Source organism: Mustela lutreola, chromosome 5 (assembly GCF_030435805.1).
Source record: "Mustela lutreola isolate mMusLut2 chromosome 5, mMusLut2.pri, whole genome shotgun sequence".
Lineage (NCBI taxonomy): Eukaryota > Metazoa > Chordata > Mammalia > Carnivora > Mustelidae > Mustela > Mustela lutreola.
Genome location: NC_081294.1, coordinates 77,686,900 through 77,699,996, shown reverse-complemented (window position 1 = coordinate 77,699,996; position 13,097 = coordinate 77,686,900). Strand labels below are relative to the sequence as shown.

Genomic DNA, 13,097 nt, shown 5'->3' with positions numbered 1-13,097 from the left:
ACAGATGAGGAAACTGAGGCTGGACTCGCCCACATGCACACAGCGCATGAGGGACAAAACTGAGTCTTGGAGCCTGCACAGTGGTGCGGGCCACGTGAGAATGGTAGGTGAGCTTTCCAGAAACACTGTTGAGATTCCTGGGCTCCCAGCCGAGCCCCTGATCCCATTGTCTGGGATGACTGGGATGCACAGCCAGTGGCAGAGTTCCCAGAGATCCAATGTAACAGAGACTGAGAGGTGGATAGGCCAGGTGTCCTTGAAGATGCAGTGGATCTGGTGCAGGGCTGACCCTTGGGCAGGGCCTTTTGATCTAACCCCTCCACGGTGTGGGTGCCCACCTCACGGAGCTCTGAAAGTCCACATGAACAATAGGATCCCACTTCCGAAAGTGCAACTGCCCACCATCCCACACACATGTTCCGCAGCAGAACCCACCTGGCTCTTCCTACAAGTTGCATTTGGCTTTCCTAAGTAGTGAAATCAAGCTCAAAGCCCAAGGCCTAGGCCCTGGAGGCTTCTAGGATGTTGGAGGTGTCCTGTGGAGAAGTGACCTGCTGCCCAGAGCCTCCTCTCCCCATAAACTCGGGAGTCTCCCAGTAGTTGGGTAGGCCAACCACACCTTTGGGGGCAGGACAAGACAAGGGCCGGTCTGGGCCCCCCACGCCCTTGTTCTGAACAGAGAAAAGGGCCCCGTGAATGAGCTTGGGGCTGAGCAGGTGGTCTCCAGGGGTGTGAGAGTGGAAGGTCTGGTGCTGGAGCTACGGGGACGGGGGAAGACGGGGACTCCTCAGACCACCACCCCCACTCACCTTTCCTCCCTGGGGACATCTGCCAACTGACTCTTGCGCCTCTGCCTCTCCACCAGGTACTAACCCCACAACTCATCTCTAAAGAACCTACCCTGCCTGCCGACCCTAACATTTCCTCTCTCCACCTCCCTCGGGGCTCCTGGGGACTGGGTGCCAGGGCAGGGGCTCAGGAGGCCGGGAGGGGACGCCACTAACCTGCTTTCACCTCACAGGCTGGCTGCCGGTGTCTGAAGAGTCCTGACCAACGTTTCTCTCTCTCTCTCTTTTTCTCTCTCTCTCTCCTGCCCTCCCCCACCCTCCCCGCTCTCCCATCTCTTTCTGTATCCGTCCCTCTGTCCCTTCCCTTCTCTGACCCTCCTCTCTTCCGCACTGCCAGAACACCTTGGATTTGAACTAAAGGGTACGGAGCTCTATGTATCCGTCAGTGCCATCCACACTGCCCCTCTCCACAGCCTCTGCCACCACGTGGGCTGTCCGTTGAGTCTCCTTTCCAAAACATGGAAAAGGGATGAGTCCAAAAATCTCCCCTGGCCCCACCAAGACGTCCGATCCTAAACGACATGGATTTGGGGGAGACAAGAAGCTCAGAATAGCAGAACACCCCAAGGTTCAGCAGTGTCCCCTGGCTCAAGGCCCATTCCCAGGGGGCCTCCCAGGGGAGCAGCCTCTTGGGCTGTGCTGCCCGCTGGGTTGGCTAGACAAGAGCCAGGCCTCCCAGAGAGTGGGTGTTGGGAAGCCACAGCATCCCAGCTTGGAGAGTTGCACAGAGAGGCCTCCTCTTCAGTTCCACTCTAATCCTCCCTCCTGTTCCCACTTCCATTTCCATTGCTTTTCATTCCGCACTGCCCTGGCAGCTGATTGCACCCATTTGTCTCTGCCCCCGCCCTGTGTATGTCTGCCAGGCTTTGCCATCTGCTTGAGGCTGTCACTCCCTCCATGATCAGTCTCCACAATGGCACACATATTCTTCGCCTGTGGGCAAGACAAGCAAGGGTCTAGGGTGGGCTGGCCTCTGGTGCTTGCCCTCCTGCTGCCCAATTCAGAACCTTACCTCCCTCCGGCTACCGGCCCCCCACCCTGGCCCCTGGGAGACCCCTTGAGTGGGAAGGGACTGGGAGGGATCGGTCTGTCCTCTCTCTGTGCTGGGAGGCTCCGCCTGGCCTCAGGGTCCAGACAGGTTACTGCCGGAGAGAGGCAGGGCTCGGAGGGGTCAGACCCCAGACGCAGTGCTATATACGCCTGCAGTATGAGAAGGCCGCTCCCAAGGCAGGACTGGAGAGGCCCCGGCTCCCTCACGGCCTTGCCCCTGTCCGCTCTTCTCAGGAGATGGAGCTAAAGTCTGTGAAGAGTGCATCTGCCTGCGGATGGTGACAGGCTGGGAGGCTGTCAGACGGGGGCTGAGTCTGCATGGCGTGTGTGGTCATGGCAGGGTGCGTGAGGTGAACCTGCGGGGGGTGCACAGTGGTGGTGGATGTCACACCTCTCGTTAGGGCCCGCGGTGCATGAAGGAGTGCAGCGGGACATCTTCAAGGGTGAGCGTCATGCAGGTGGAACTGCGAGGGTTTGGAGGTGAGCAGCAGGGTGCCCAGGCATGTGTCTGCATCTGTAATGGCAGCCAGGATGTCTTTTCATGCGCCAGCTCAACCAACATCTACTGAACCCCAGAATTGCCAGACTCTGGTGATCTGAGCGCCCCTGCCCTCCTGGCGCTCACACAGGATGAGACAGACAACAGACAGGATAGATAACAGGTGGTGGTAAGTGCCATACCAAAAATAAAAGAAGGTAATGGGAGGGTACCTCACTGGGTAAGCAGTCACCTTAGCTGAGTGGCCAGGAAAGGCTCATGTGACAGGCTATCATCTGGGTTAAAACCTGATGGAAAGTAGGCAGCCCTGCCAAAAACTGGAGGAGAGTGTTTGAAGAGGGAACATGGCAAGTTAGTGACAGTGGGTGGAGTGGGCTCACCTGATACAGTGCATGGAAGGAATGGCAGCACCTCTGGGCACAGCAAACATAGGGACCAGACCAATGATGAGATATAAAGGTCAGGCTGGGACCATAAGGCAGGCCTGCAAGGTTATGGTGCATGTGTGGGCTGGACTCGAATTGCAGGGAGAGGCTGTTGAGGGTTTTCAGCAGAGGAGTTGATGATCTGCTGACTTTGGGGCGGAGAAGAGCCTGGGTTGTGAGACAGGCTGGGAAGGAGTAGAAGCAGAGAAGCCAGCCAGAAGTTGCCCAGCTGTCCAGGTGAGAGGTGACATCACTCTGGACTGAGCTAGAAGTGGTGGAAGTGGTCAAACCCAGAATCTACTGGGGAGGCAGAACTGAGAAGACGAGCTGAAGCAGCAGGTGTCAGAGCCGGTGCGGAGAAGAAAGCCATCGGCAGTGACTCCAAGGTCTGGGGCCTGAGCAACAGGAGAGGGGATGCTGCCACTGATGAAATGGGAAGGGCAGGGAGCAGATTTGGAAAGAGGCTGGGGAATCAGCACTTCTGCTTGGCTGTGGCCCTTGGGCAGAGGAATCTGGAGCTCAGGGAGAAGTCCGGTCAGGAGATACAAAGTTGAGAGTCACCTGCATACAGATGGCAATTAAAGTCTGAGCTGTGTACGATCATGAGAGGAGAGAGGGCAGGCAGAGGAAAGAAAGAAGCCTGAGAACCCCTTCTACCTTGTGGTCCACAGAAAATATAGGCAACAGCAACTTAACATGTCAGCCAGTGAGGGAGAAGGACACCCAGGGGGAGTGGACCCAACAGGGCGAGTCACCTGGAGGGAAGCAAATGACCAGAGGACCTGGCAGTAGGAGGCTGTCGGTGACCAGGACCAGAGTGGTCTCGGGGCAGTGATGGAGACAGATGCCCCATTGGAAAGGACTGGGGGGTGAGAAGGGGAGAGAACTAGAGGCAGGACATGGACCACAGAGCCCTGAGATGGGGTCCAGGGTGGAGGGCTGTTGAAGACTGCATGATCATGTGTGTGTATGTGTGTGTTTCTCCGGACACATGCAAGTGTAACTTTGTGAAGGCGTCTGTCTGCATACAGAGAGGCAGAGTCCAAGAAAGGTGTGTGTCTGGAGGGTTTATACTCCCAGTGTTTGCTAGTGAATGTACGCAAGGGGTGCTGCAAGCCCAGGGACTTAGGAACATTTCCCAGGGCTCTACCTAGGTCTTGGGGTCTAGCCTTCACGTGTCCCTATGCTGGGGAGAGGGAGCCACACAGAGGGGCCAGCTGGCAGGTGTGGGGAGGGGCAGGGTGTGTCTAGGCTGCTGCTGTCACCTTTTTCCTTTTCTTCCTCCTGGTCTTCTCTGCTCTAGAAGGGCAGGGGTTGCCCTACCAAGAAGTGGGAGGTGGAGGAGAGAGTTGGTTCTTTTTGGAGGGTTCTGAAGCCCAGCCTAGCTCAGATCCTCAGAGAGGGAGGGGGCTTCACCCCGAAAACAGGGCACCAGGGGTTCTGCTGCCTTCATGGGCTTCTGGAAAGCAAAGGGAAAGGCTCGAGTGGGCCACGGCCATGTGCTATCCAGGCCCAGGGACAAACCAAGGCCTTTCTCTCCATGCCCCATTCCCTGGGTCTGGTCTGCTCTGTCCCTGCTCCTGGCATCCGTCTGGGTCCACCCTCTGGGTCGGATGTCCTGTCACCAGCCCAGGATAAGTCCTCTCCAGCTTCTTGGCAAAGCTGAAATGGCAAGCCAGGCCTTTGCCCGGGGTCCACGGTATGCTGCTGTGAAGAACAGCTCTCCCCCACCCATCCAGGCTCTTTGAAGCCACCAGGCCATTGTGGAGGAGGGCAAGGTTGCTGGTCAAGCTGGGTTGCCCTCCCCTGTGGCATTTGGAATTTCACCTGCATCCCATCCACCCCCATCTGCCTGCATTTGTCATTCATGCGCTCTGGGCAGGGTGTATGGTTTGGGAAGGTGAATTCAGGGGTAGTCCCTTGGGACCAGATCCATGGATGGGTAGACTTCGGGACAACAGAAGGCAACTCAGGAGGGAGGGGCTAGCTGGGAAAGGAGGAGATGCAAAGGAGCTGGGAGGCCCTGAACTAGAGGGAGCCTGAAGCTTTGGCGGTAGGGAGGGGGGTTATCTCTGCATGACTGTCCCCACAGATCTGCCTCCTGCCCTTCCCCCTCACCTCCTCTTTCTCTGCCTCTGCAGAAGCCGAGGAGCTGTACCAGAAGAGGGTCCTGACTATCACCGGCATCTGCGTGGCTCTGCTGGTGGTGGGCATTGTCTGCGTTGTCGCCTACTGCAAGACCAAGTGAGTGTCAGACACTCAGGCCAGTGCCTCCAGGATGGCCTTTGTGAGGACAGTCTCTCTTCCTCCCCCTAACCCTCCTATGCCCCAACAGCCTCTTCAGGGGCCTCTGTAGCTGATGCAGGGCCAAAGGGCTAGGCCAAGAAGCAGGAGCAGAGAGGGTGGAAGAGACTGGCCCCAGGGGAGTGCATAGACTCATCAAAAGCACAGATCCGGGTTCGAATTCAGCTCTCCCATGTCCCATGACCCTGAGCAAACTGATGGACCTCTCTTAGTCCTCATCGATAAAGTAGGAACAATCCTAGTAGTACCATGGAGGACACATGTGGAGGACAGATGTGAAGGAGAATCTGGCCTGTCAAGAAGGCACCACAGGGGCAGAATTGGGGGTAGGCAAGCACAGAAAGGAAGGCTATATTCCCAGGAGCCAAAGAGGCCTCAGGAGGCACTGTCTAGTCCCACATGGGAGAGGTCTAGGCTAGAACACAGAGAAGATGGGACCAGGTCACCTCTGGGCAGAGGAAACATGAGGGCAGAACCTCAGGGAAAGGGAAGAGGGTGCAAGAAGGGGACTAGGGCAGTTCCCAGAGAATAGCGGGAGCTGACAGACAAATGCTGGAAAGGATCTGCTTCCTAGAGCATGAACAGCCCAGATTAGTTGGAGCCAAGGCCTGGGGTCAGCAAAAAGAGAGGCATGAGTCTAAGGAGATGACTGGAAATCAGATGGTACCATAGGGCACTGAACCCCAAGCTAGGGGTCCTGGGTTTATCCTGTGAATGATAATGGAGCTCATGACCTCTGTAGAGTGATGTAGTACAGAAAAAATGGTAGGTGTGTCCTGTCCATTCTTATCTGGAAAGCAAGGGTCTGGGCATAACCACTATTTAGGGTACTGAGTCCTTCCATCTTGATTCCTGCTGTGCCTATCTGTGGGATCTAAGGCCCTGCCAGCCTTGGGAGTTAAGGGTCAAAGTGCCCAGAGGAGACTGGGCCCAGAAAGGAAAACTGAGATCAAGAACTGGGGTGAGGGGGCAAACCCCTATTCTAACCAGCAGTGCATTTATGCATTTCTTGGACAAACTTTCATTCGATGCCTGCTGGCTACCAGGCCCTCCACAGGCGCATGGCCAGTGCTCTAAGCAAGGTGTCCAGTGTAACAGGATACATTTCAGGGGTGCCTAACCTCAGCTGGAGCCCAAGAAGGGTTTCCCTGAGGAAGGAGCTTTTAGGCTGAGCCGGGGAGAAGAGCAGGAGCTAGCAGGTGAGGAGGCTGAGTGCGTTCCAGTGGGGAGTCGGAGTACACGTGCAGGGCCACAGAGGCCAGAGGAGGCCGGCACTGGGGAGGGGCAGGAGCAAGCCCTCCAAGGACACAGTACACTGGGGTGCAGAGGGAGGGTCGTGAGCGAGGGCCCGTGGAGGGTGTTCAGTGGGGGAATGACTTGACTGGGCTTGATCTTTACAGAACAGAGGTACTGGGCACTTAATATGGCCACAGTAAAGTAGTCCCACGAGCCTCTGACCACAGCTCCGATTGTCTTCTGTCCTCAGTGCACTTGACTGAAAGTACCTTGCTCATTAATTTGTTTATGTGTCTATTATCTGCCTCCCCTACTGGCCCTCCATAAGGGTAGGGAGGGATTGTGTCCGTTGCCTTCTCTGTTGCAAAACAGCATCTGGCACATAGTAAGAACCCAAGAGAGAGCGAGTGAATGAATGAATAGACCAGTGCTTGAGTATTTTATCAGCTCTTAATTCTCAGTGGACTTTGCACTGGGTTAGGGGTCACCCAGTTTACGATGAGGAAAGTGCAAAGTGGCGAGAGTAAGTAACTGGCCCAGGATTACACAGCTGGGAAGTGGTGGGGTTCTAGTCTCTCAGCAGAGCCAAAGCTCAGAACCGCTGGGCTCAAGTGTTGCCGAATTGAGGCTGGTGATGACAGTGGAGGCGGCAGGGGCGTGGTGTCCGGGCTGAAAGCAGTAGCAGGACTGCCCCGGCATCATGGGGCCAATGGCTAGAAGAGTTCCCCTGGAGGGCCAGCTCGGGAATGTCATCCTCACTGTGGGGGGCACACCAGGCTAACACCCCCTTCTTCTATGCAGAAAACAGCGAAAGCAGATGCATAATCACCTCCGGCAGAACATGTGCCCTGCCCACCAGAACCGGAGCTTAGCCAATGGGCCCAGCCACCCCCGGCTGGACCCCGAGGAGATCCAGATGGCAGATGTGAGTGGTGTTCCCAGAACCCCCTTGGAGCCCTCACTGGAGAGCCAGCCTTGTCCTGTGCCCTGCCAGGCCAGGGCAGGGCAGCAGCAGGCCCCCACCACGCTCAGCCTTGCCTGCTTACCTAGCCTCACCAGGACGACTGGCCTTGCTTTGCCCACTTCCTCAAGGCATTGATTTGCTGGGGCCTTCGCTGCCTTAACACCAAGTCCCTCACCCAGCGGACCATTCCCCAGCCTGAAACTGAGTGTGTCACTTCCCCATCCCCACCAGGAAGGAGGGCCAACCCAGTGACCCATCACTAACTCCCACCCAACTGTGTCTATTGCAGTACATCTCCAAGAATGTGCCAGCCACGGACCACGTCATCCGGAGGGAAACCGAGACCACCTTTTCTGGGAGCCACTCCTGTTCTCCTTCTCACCACTGTTCCACGGCCACCCCCACCTCCAGCCACAGGTGGGCACTGGCCAGGTGCACCTCTGCCTGGGGACACACAGAGAAACCCCCCAGCCAGGCTCAGCTCTGTGTTGAGGGTCCCTCAGAGTCAGAGGCAGGAGGTGGAGCACCTCAGACCAGAACCCACCAGCAAACATTCATCCAGATCCTCCGTGGCCCAGCTTCCCTTTTCCAGTCTAAACTGACCCCAGAGGAACAACAGCATCCCTGGGCTCCCACCTGACACTGAGTGTTGGCATCACGTTATCCGGCGTTAAGTGCCTCCTCATTCAAACACCCACATCTATTTGATTCCCTCTCTTGGGTTTGCTCATATGAACCTAGTTCCCCGTAGCTTCCTTTCCTTTAGAGTGGGGAGGTCTGCCCTTCCAAGCACAAAGGTCCATGGAGCTCAAGAAATACCATAGCTGGCCTTCTTTCCTGGGGAGTAGCATGGACTAGGCAGGGCCCCCAGGTATTGGCCACGAGGTCTGTGCTCCTGACATAGGTGGCCAAGGACCATGGGAGTGGAAACATCCCACACAGGGAGCCCCGGGCCGAGGCTAGGGGGAGGATGGTGGCACAGAGGAAAAGAAGAGGCTCGTGCACATGGCAGCCCACCCATCCACAGGTCACTTGGCCCTCCCTCCCCCCTAGATCATGGTGTGACACTACAGCTCAGAGTGGAGAAGGGCGGTGAGCTGAGGGTGCCTGAAATGCAATAAGAACCAGGGAGGGGGCGGGCCCTTGGACCACACCTGCTGGGCCGTCGGGCCCCTTCCTGATCCCTCACCTCTCCTCCACCCGCCTTCTTCAGGCATGAGAGCCACACGTGGAGCCTGGAACGTTCTGAAAGCCTGACCTCCGACTCACAATCAGGCATCATGCTGTCTTCAGTGGGCACCAGCAAGTGCAACAGCCCGGCATGTGTGGAGGCCCGGGCACGGCGGGCAGCAGCCTACAGCCTGGAAGAGCGGCGCGGGGCAGCTGTGCCACCTTACCATGACTCTGTAGACTCCCTGCGTGACTCCCCACACAGCGAGAGGTCAGTTCCTGCCTCATGCCTCTGCCCCACCCTGGCCAGAGAACTGGCACCACTGGCCCAGGGCTGACCCTTACAGCAACTCAGACACACTCCAGAGATTCTCAGGTCCATATTTCAGCTTGGCCAGCAAGGTCCCTGAGAGGTTCAGTGATCTGCTCAGGGTTGTCAACATGTTCATGACAGACTGGGACTACAGCTGAGCCAATGGACCCTGGTGTGGAGTGACTGTCTAGTTTAATTGTCCTACTAGGACACTTTTCAAAGTAGAAGGGGATGTTAATAATTAATTGCACTAGAAAATCAGGAACAGAGGCTGTTCCAGACAAACCAGAACATATGGTGACCCTACCCTGGTGTCACCCAGAGGCTCCATGGCCCAGTGGGAACAGAAAGACACCAAAATGGAGCAGATTGGAGGGTGGGAAGGGAGGCTGTCTGCAAGGAGACTGAGCAGTGCAGGCTGGGCACAAGACACTAAAGACTACAGGCCCTGGCAATATCAGCAACAAGGCCCAGGGATCAAGACACCATTGAGTTTCCAAGCATTGGATAGAGTGTGAACCAGGAAACTCCCCTTCTTCCCTGACTCCATGCCAGGAGTCACAGGAGGCCAGCCCTCCACCTTGTTCTGCCCTCCAGTGGCCCTTAGCAAGGGGGAACTCTGGAACTCAGAGCTGGAGTAGAGGGAGAGGAAGTGTTCTCTTGCTCTAACTTAGCCTGCTCTGTGCCAGTCCTCGCTGAGCAGACCTGCCTGGGGACCCACAGATGGCCCACCTGGTTCTTGCACCAGAGGAACTCCGAGCCACAGACACAAACTACTGAAGCTCACAACCACCTAAGGAACATGCTTAGCACAGGCCATCCTACCAGGGCAGAGACCCAGTCTGACTCCAGGCTCTAGGAAGCAGCCAGGTTTCTCAGACCAACCCTTCAAAGCCTAACTCCACCACCTGTGTGATTTGGAGAGGTTGGTCACCCCTGTACCTTGTTTCCTCAGCTGTAAGTCATGAAAAACAGTCCTACCATGCATGGTTCCTGAGAAGGCCATCAGAGATCATATTCACGAAGCCCTCTGCCTCCTACCCAGCTACACTAGGTGCAGCTGTTGTTTTCAGTCGAAGTAGGACTTATGAAATGGTTGGGACGTAGAGACAAGAAGAACTTCAGGCAAGGGAAGCACTCTGAGCTTTTCCAACATCCAGTTTCAGGACATGGCTAGTGAGTGAGGTGCCCGGAGCCAGGGTGAGCTGTAGGGAGAGTGGAGCTGGCTCTGAACAGGTAGGCTGGGCAGGTAAATGGCCATGGCCCTGGGCTCTGCTTATAATGGGGGCCTTGAATGGGTAAGCAGGAACGGCCTCCTTAAGCAAAACGGTGACGGTAAAAGATTGCTCTGGAAAACTGCATACCGTGAAGGAGGGGCCCTGGAGTCCGGTAATGACCAGAGAGAACAACCAGGCCCAGAATGGGGTAGAGCAGGGCACAGGGTGTGTTCCAGGAGTTGGGGAATGGTAGCTAATTTGATGTACCTGTGAGGGAGGGTGGAGAGATAAGTGAGGCAATTCAAAAAAAGAGTAATGGGGACTCTGAGAGCACTGAAGTGTAAGTCCTGGTTCCTGCCTGGCGTCGGTTCAAATCCCAGCTCTACCACTTCCTGATTTCGTGAATCCTGAGCAGGTCACTTAAATGTTTTGAGTCTTAGTTTTCCTCATGTGCAGCATGGAACTAAACTGAGGGTCTTAGAGTATTGCTGTGTTAGATGAGATAATACATTGTAAAATGCTCCAATCTGAGCCTGACCCAAAGTAACCATCCAGAAATCCTGGTGACTATGCGCATCCCCCACACGGAAGGATCATTGGGGAGGATCACCAAGCAGGAACTGGCATTCCATTTGATACATTTATGGAATCATCCCAGCGACGCCATGGAATGAGCATTGTGGTTATCCCCACTTAACAGATAAGGCAACTGAGCCTGGTAGAGGTTAAGGAAATTGCTTAAGGACAGTAAGGAGGGCCACCATGATTCCTAGCCGCTGAGTCCCAGGCAAGACCGCTTCTTTCCGTCGGGATCCACCCCTTCAACCCTACCCCGTAGCCCCCTGCCCATGCCTCTGCCTTTCCCCGCAGGTACGTGTCGGCACTGACCACGCCCGCGCGCCTGTCTCCCGTGGACTTCCACTACTCGCTGGCCACGCAGGTGCCGACTTTTGAGATCACGTCCCCTAACTCGGCGCACGCAGTGTCGCTGCCGCCGGCCGCGCCCATCAGCTACCGCCTGGCGGAGCAGCAGCCGCTACTGCGGCAGCCGGCGCCCCCCGGCCCGGGGCCCGGGCCGGGCGCGGACATGCAGCGCAGCTACGACAGCTACTACTACCCCGCGGCGGGGCCGGGGCCAAGGCGCGGGGCCTGCGCGCTGGGCGGCAGCCTGGGCAGCCTGCCCGCCAGCCCCTTCCGCATCCCGGAGGACGACGAGTACGAGACCACGCAGGAGTGCGCGCCCCCGCCACCGCCGCGGCCGCGCGCTCGCGGCGCGTCCCGCAGGACGTCGGCGGGGCCCCGGCGCTGGCGCCGCTCGCGCCTCAACGGGCTGGCGGCGCAGCGCGCACGCGCGGCGCGGGACTCGCTATCGCTGAGCAGCGGCTCTGGTGGCGGCTCGGCTTCTGCCTCGGACGACGACGCGGACGGGGCGCTGGCGGCCGAGAGCACGCCTTTTCTCGGCCTGCGCGGCGCTCACGACGCGCTGCGCTCGGACTCGCCGCCGCTGTGCCCGGCGGCCGACAGCAGGACTTACTACTCCCTGGACAGCCACAGCACGCGGGCCAGCAGCAGACACAGCCGCGGGCCGCCCCCGCGGGGCAAGCAGGACTCGGCGCCCCTCTAGGGGCCCCCGCCGCCCGCCGCCCCCTCCGCCTCGCCTGCCCCACTGTCTTTAAGGAGGACAGAGACCACCGCCTGGAGAGAAAAAGGAGGAAAAAAAGAAATAAAAATATTTTTATTTTCTATAAAAGGAAAAAGGTATAACAAAATGTTTTATTTTCATTTTAGCAAAAATTCTCTTATAATACTAGCTAACGGCAAAGACGTTTTTATAGGGAAACTATTTATATGTAACATCCTGATTTACAGCTTCGGAAAAAAAAAAGAAACAACAAAAAAAAAGAGAGATGGGCCAATTTTTTGACTCTTTAATAGAAACCTATATTGTGGTGCCTTTTGCTGTACGCTAATCTGGGGCTCCTGGAGAGAAGTCGGGTTGTGGGGTGGGGGTTAGGGGAATGTAGGATCCCAAGCTGGCAGGGGTAAGAGGAAGCTGGCAAAGAAGAGGCTGCTGGGTGCTGGTGGGGGCGGGGAGGGGACTGGCCCTGAGGAAGAAAATGAGAACAGTAGCAGCTTTGCCCCTAGGCAGATCTTGAGTTCCTGACCCCCTGAAGAGAAGGCAGGGATCTAGGCTAGGAGCTAGAGCTGGGGTCAGGTAACATTCAGGGGGAGACTTAAGGCCCAGCGACAGCAACCAGAATGGGGAGAGGGCCTCCCTGTTCCTTACAGCTGCTAAGGGAGGGGGCACTGAGACAGAGATCTTCCCGACAGTCCTGGCTCCAGGGAGGGGGCAGCTCTTCCAGGGCCCCAACTTTCCGGCTCCTCCTCCCAGTGGCCTCCAGGATGCCCTTCCGTCCTCTGCAGCACCTTCGTTTACAGGTTGTCTTTTCTATTTTATGCCTGCATGTCCTTTGCATTTCAGATTCTTTAGATTGGATGCATGGTCACGCTGGGACCAAGAAGAGCCACTCCACAGTGTATTTGATTCCCCTTTTAGCAATAAAGTTAACACCATTTCTTCCAGACCCCAAGCCACCTACGACTTCCACTCCCTCTCCAGCCCTGTCCTCCCCACCCCCGCAAAACTGGGTCCACTGCTAATTTGTCAAAAAAGTAATTGTTTCAAAAAAAAAAAACCACAAAAACAAAAAATACACCAAACAAACAAATGGGAACCCTGCCCTGAAATGTCCAAACACCTGACTGTTGACACTTGAACATTTTTATATTATAAATAAAATCAGAAATAACTCATGTTTGACTGTGTGTGCCTAGCCCCCTGGTGGGGAGAGAAGACAAGGAGGACCTGGGTGGAGATGGATGGATGCCGGTGTGGAGACTGAAGAGGGCCAGGGTAGTCCCAGGGAGGAAGAGACAGTCCCTCCAATCTACCTGGCTTCAGCCCCTAGGACAGGCTGCAACCCTCCTCCCTTTTCCAAGAATATTCACAAGGTATCCCCCCTACCTGCCAGGGAACCTGTCCAAGGGGCTGATGCATATTACTCTGCTTT

General features: G+C 56.4%; 1 protein-coding gene across 4 annotated transcripts in view; it reads left to right on the top strand.

Annotated features, from left to right (window-relative positions):
* Positions 1-12,840, top strand: part of NRG2 (neuregulin 2) — a 175,786-nt gene extending 162,946 nt beyond the window's left edge. For 2 of the 4 annotated variants that reach the window (XM_059174755.1, XM_059174754.1), the window contains exons 6-11: positions 1,186-1,209; positions 4,964-5,066; positions 7,164-7,287; positions 7,616-7,743; positions 8,540-8,767; positions 10,897-12,840. In XM_059174755.1, the coding sequence (XP_059030738.1) occupies positions 1,186-1,209; positions 4,964-5,066; positions 7,164-7,287; positions 7,616-7,743; positions 8,540-8,767; positions 10,897-11,650 (1,361 nt within the window). In that variant the 3' untranslated portion in view covers positions 11,651-12,840. The remainder of the gene's footprint in view (positions 1-1,185; positions 1,210-4,963; positions 5,067-7,163; positions 7,288-7,615; positions 7,744-8,539; positions 8,768-10,896) is intronic. The other 2 variants (XM_059174757.1, XM_059174756.1) reach the window with 1 other exon arrangement.
* The last annotated feature ends 257 nt before the right edge of the window (positions 12,841-13,097 follow it).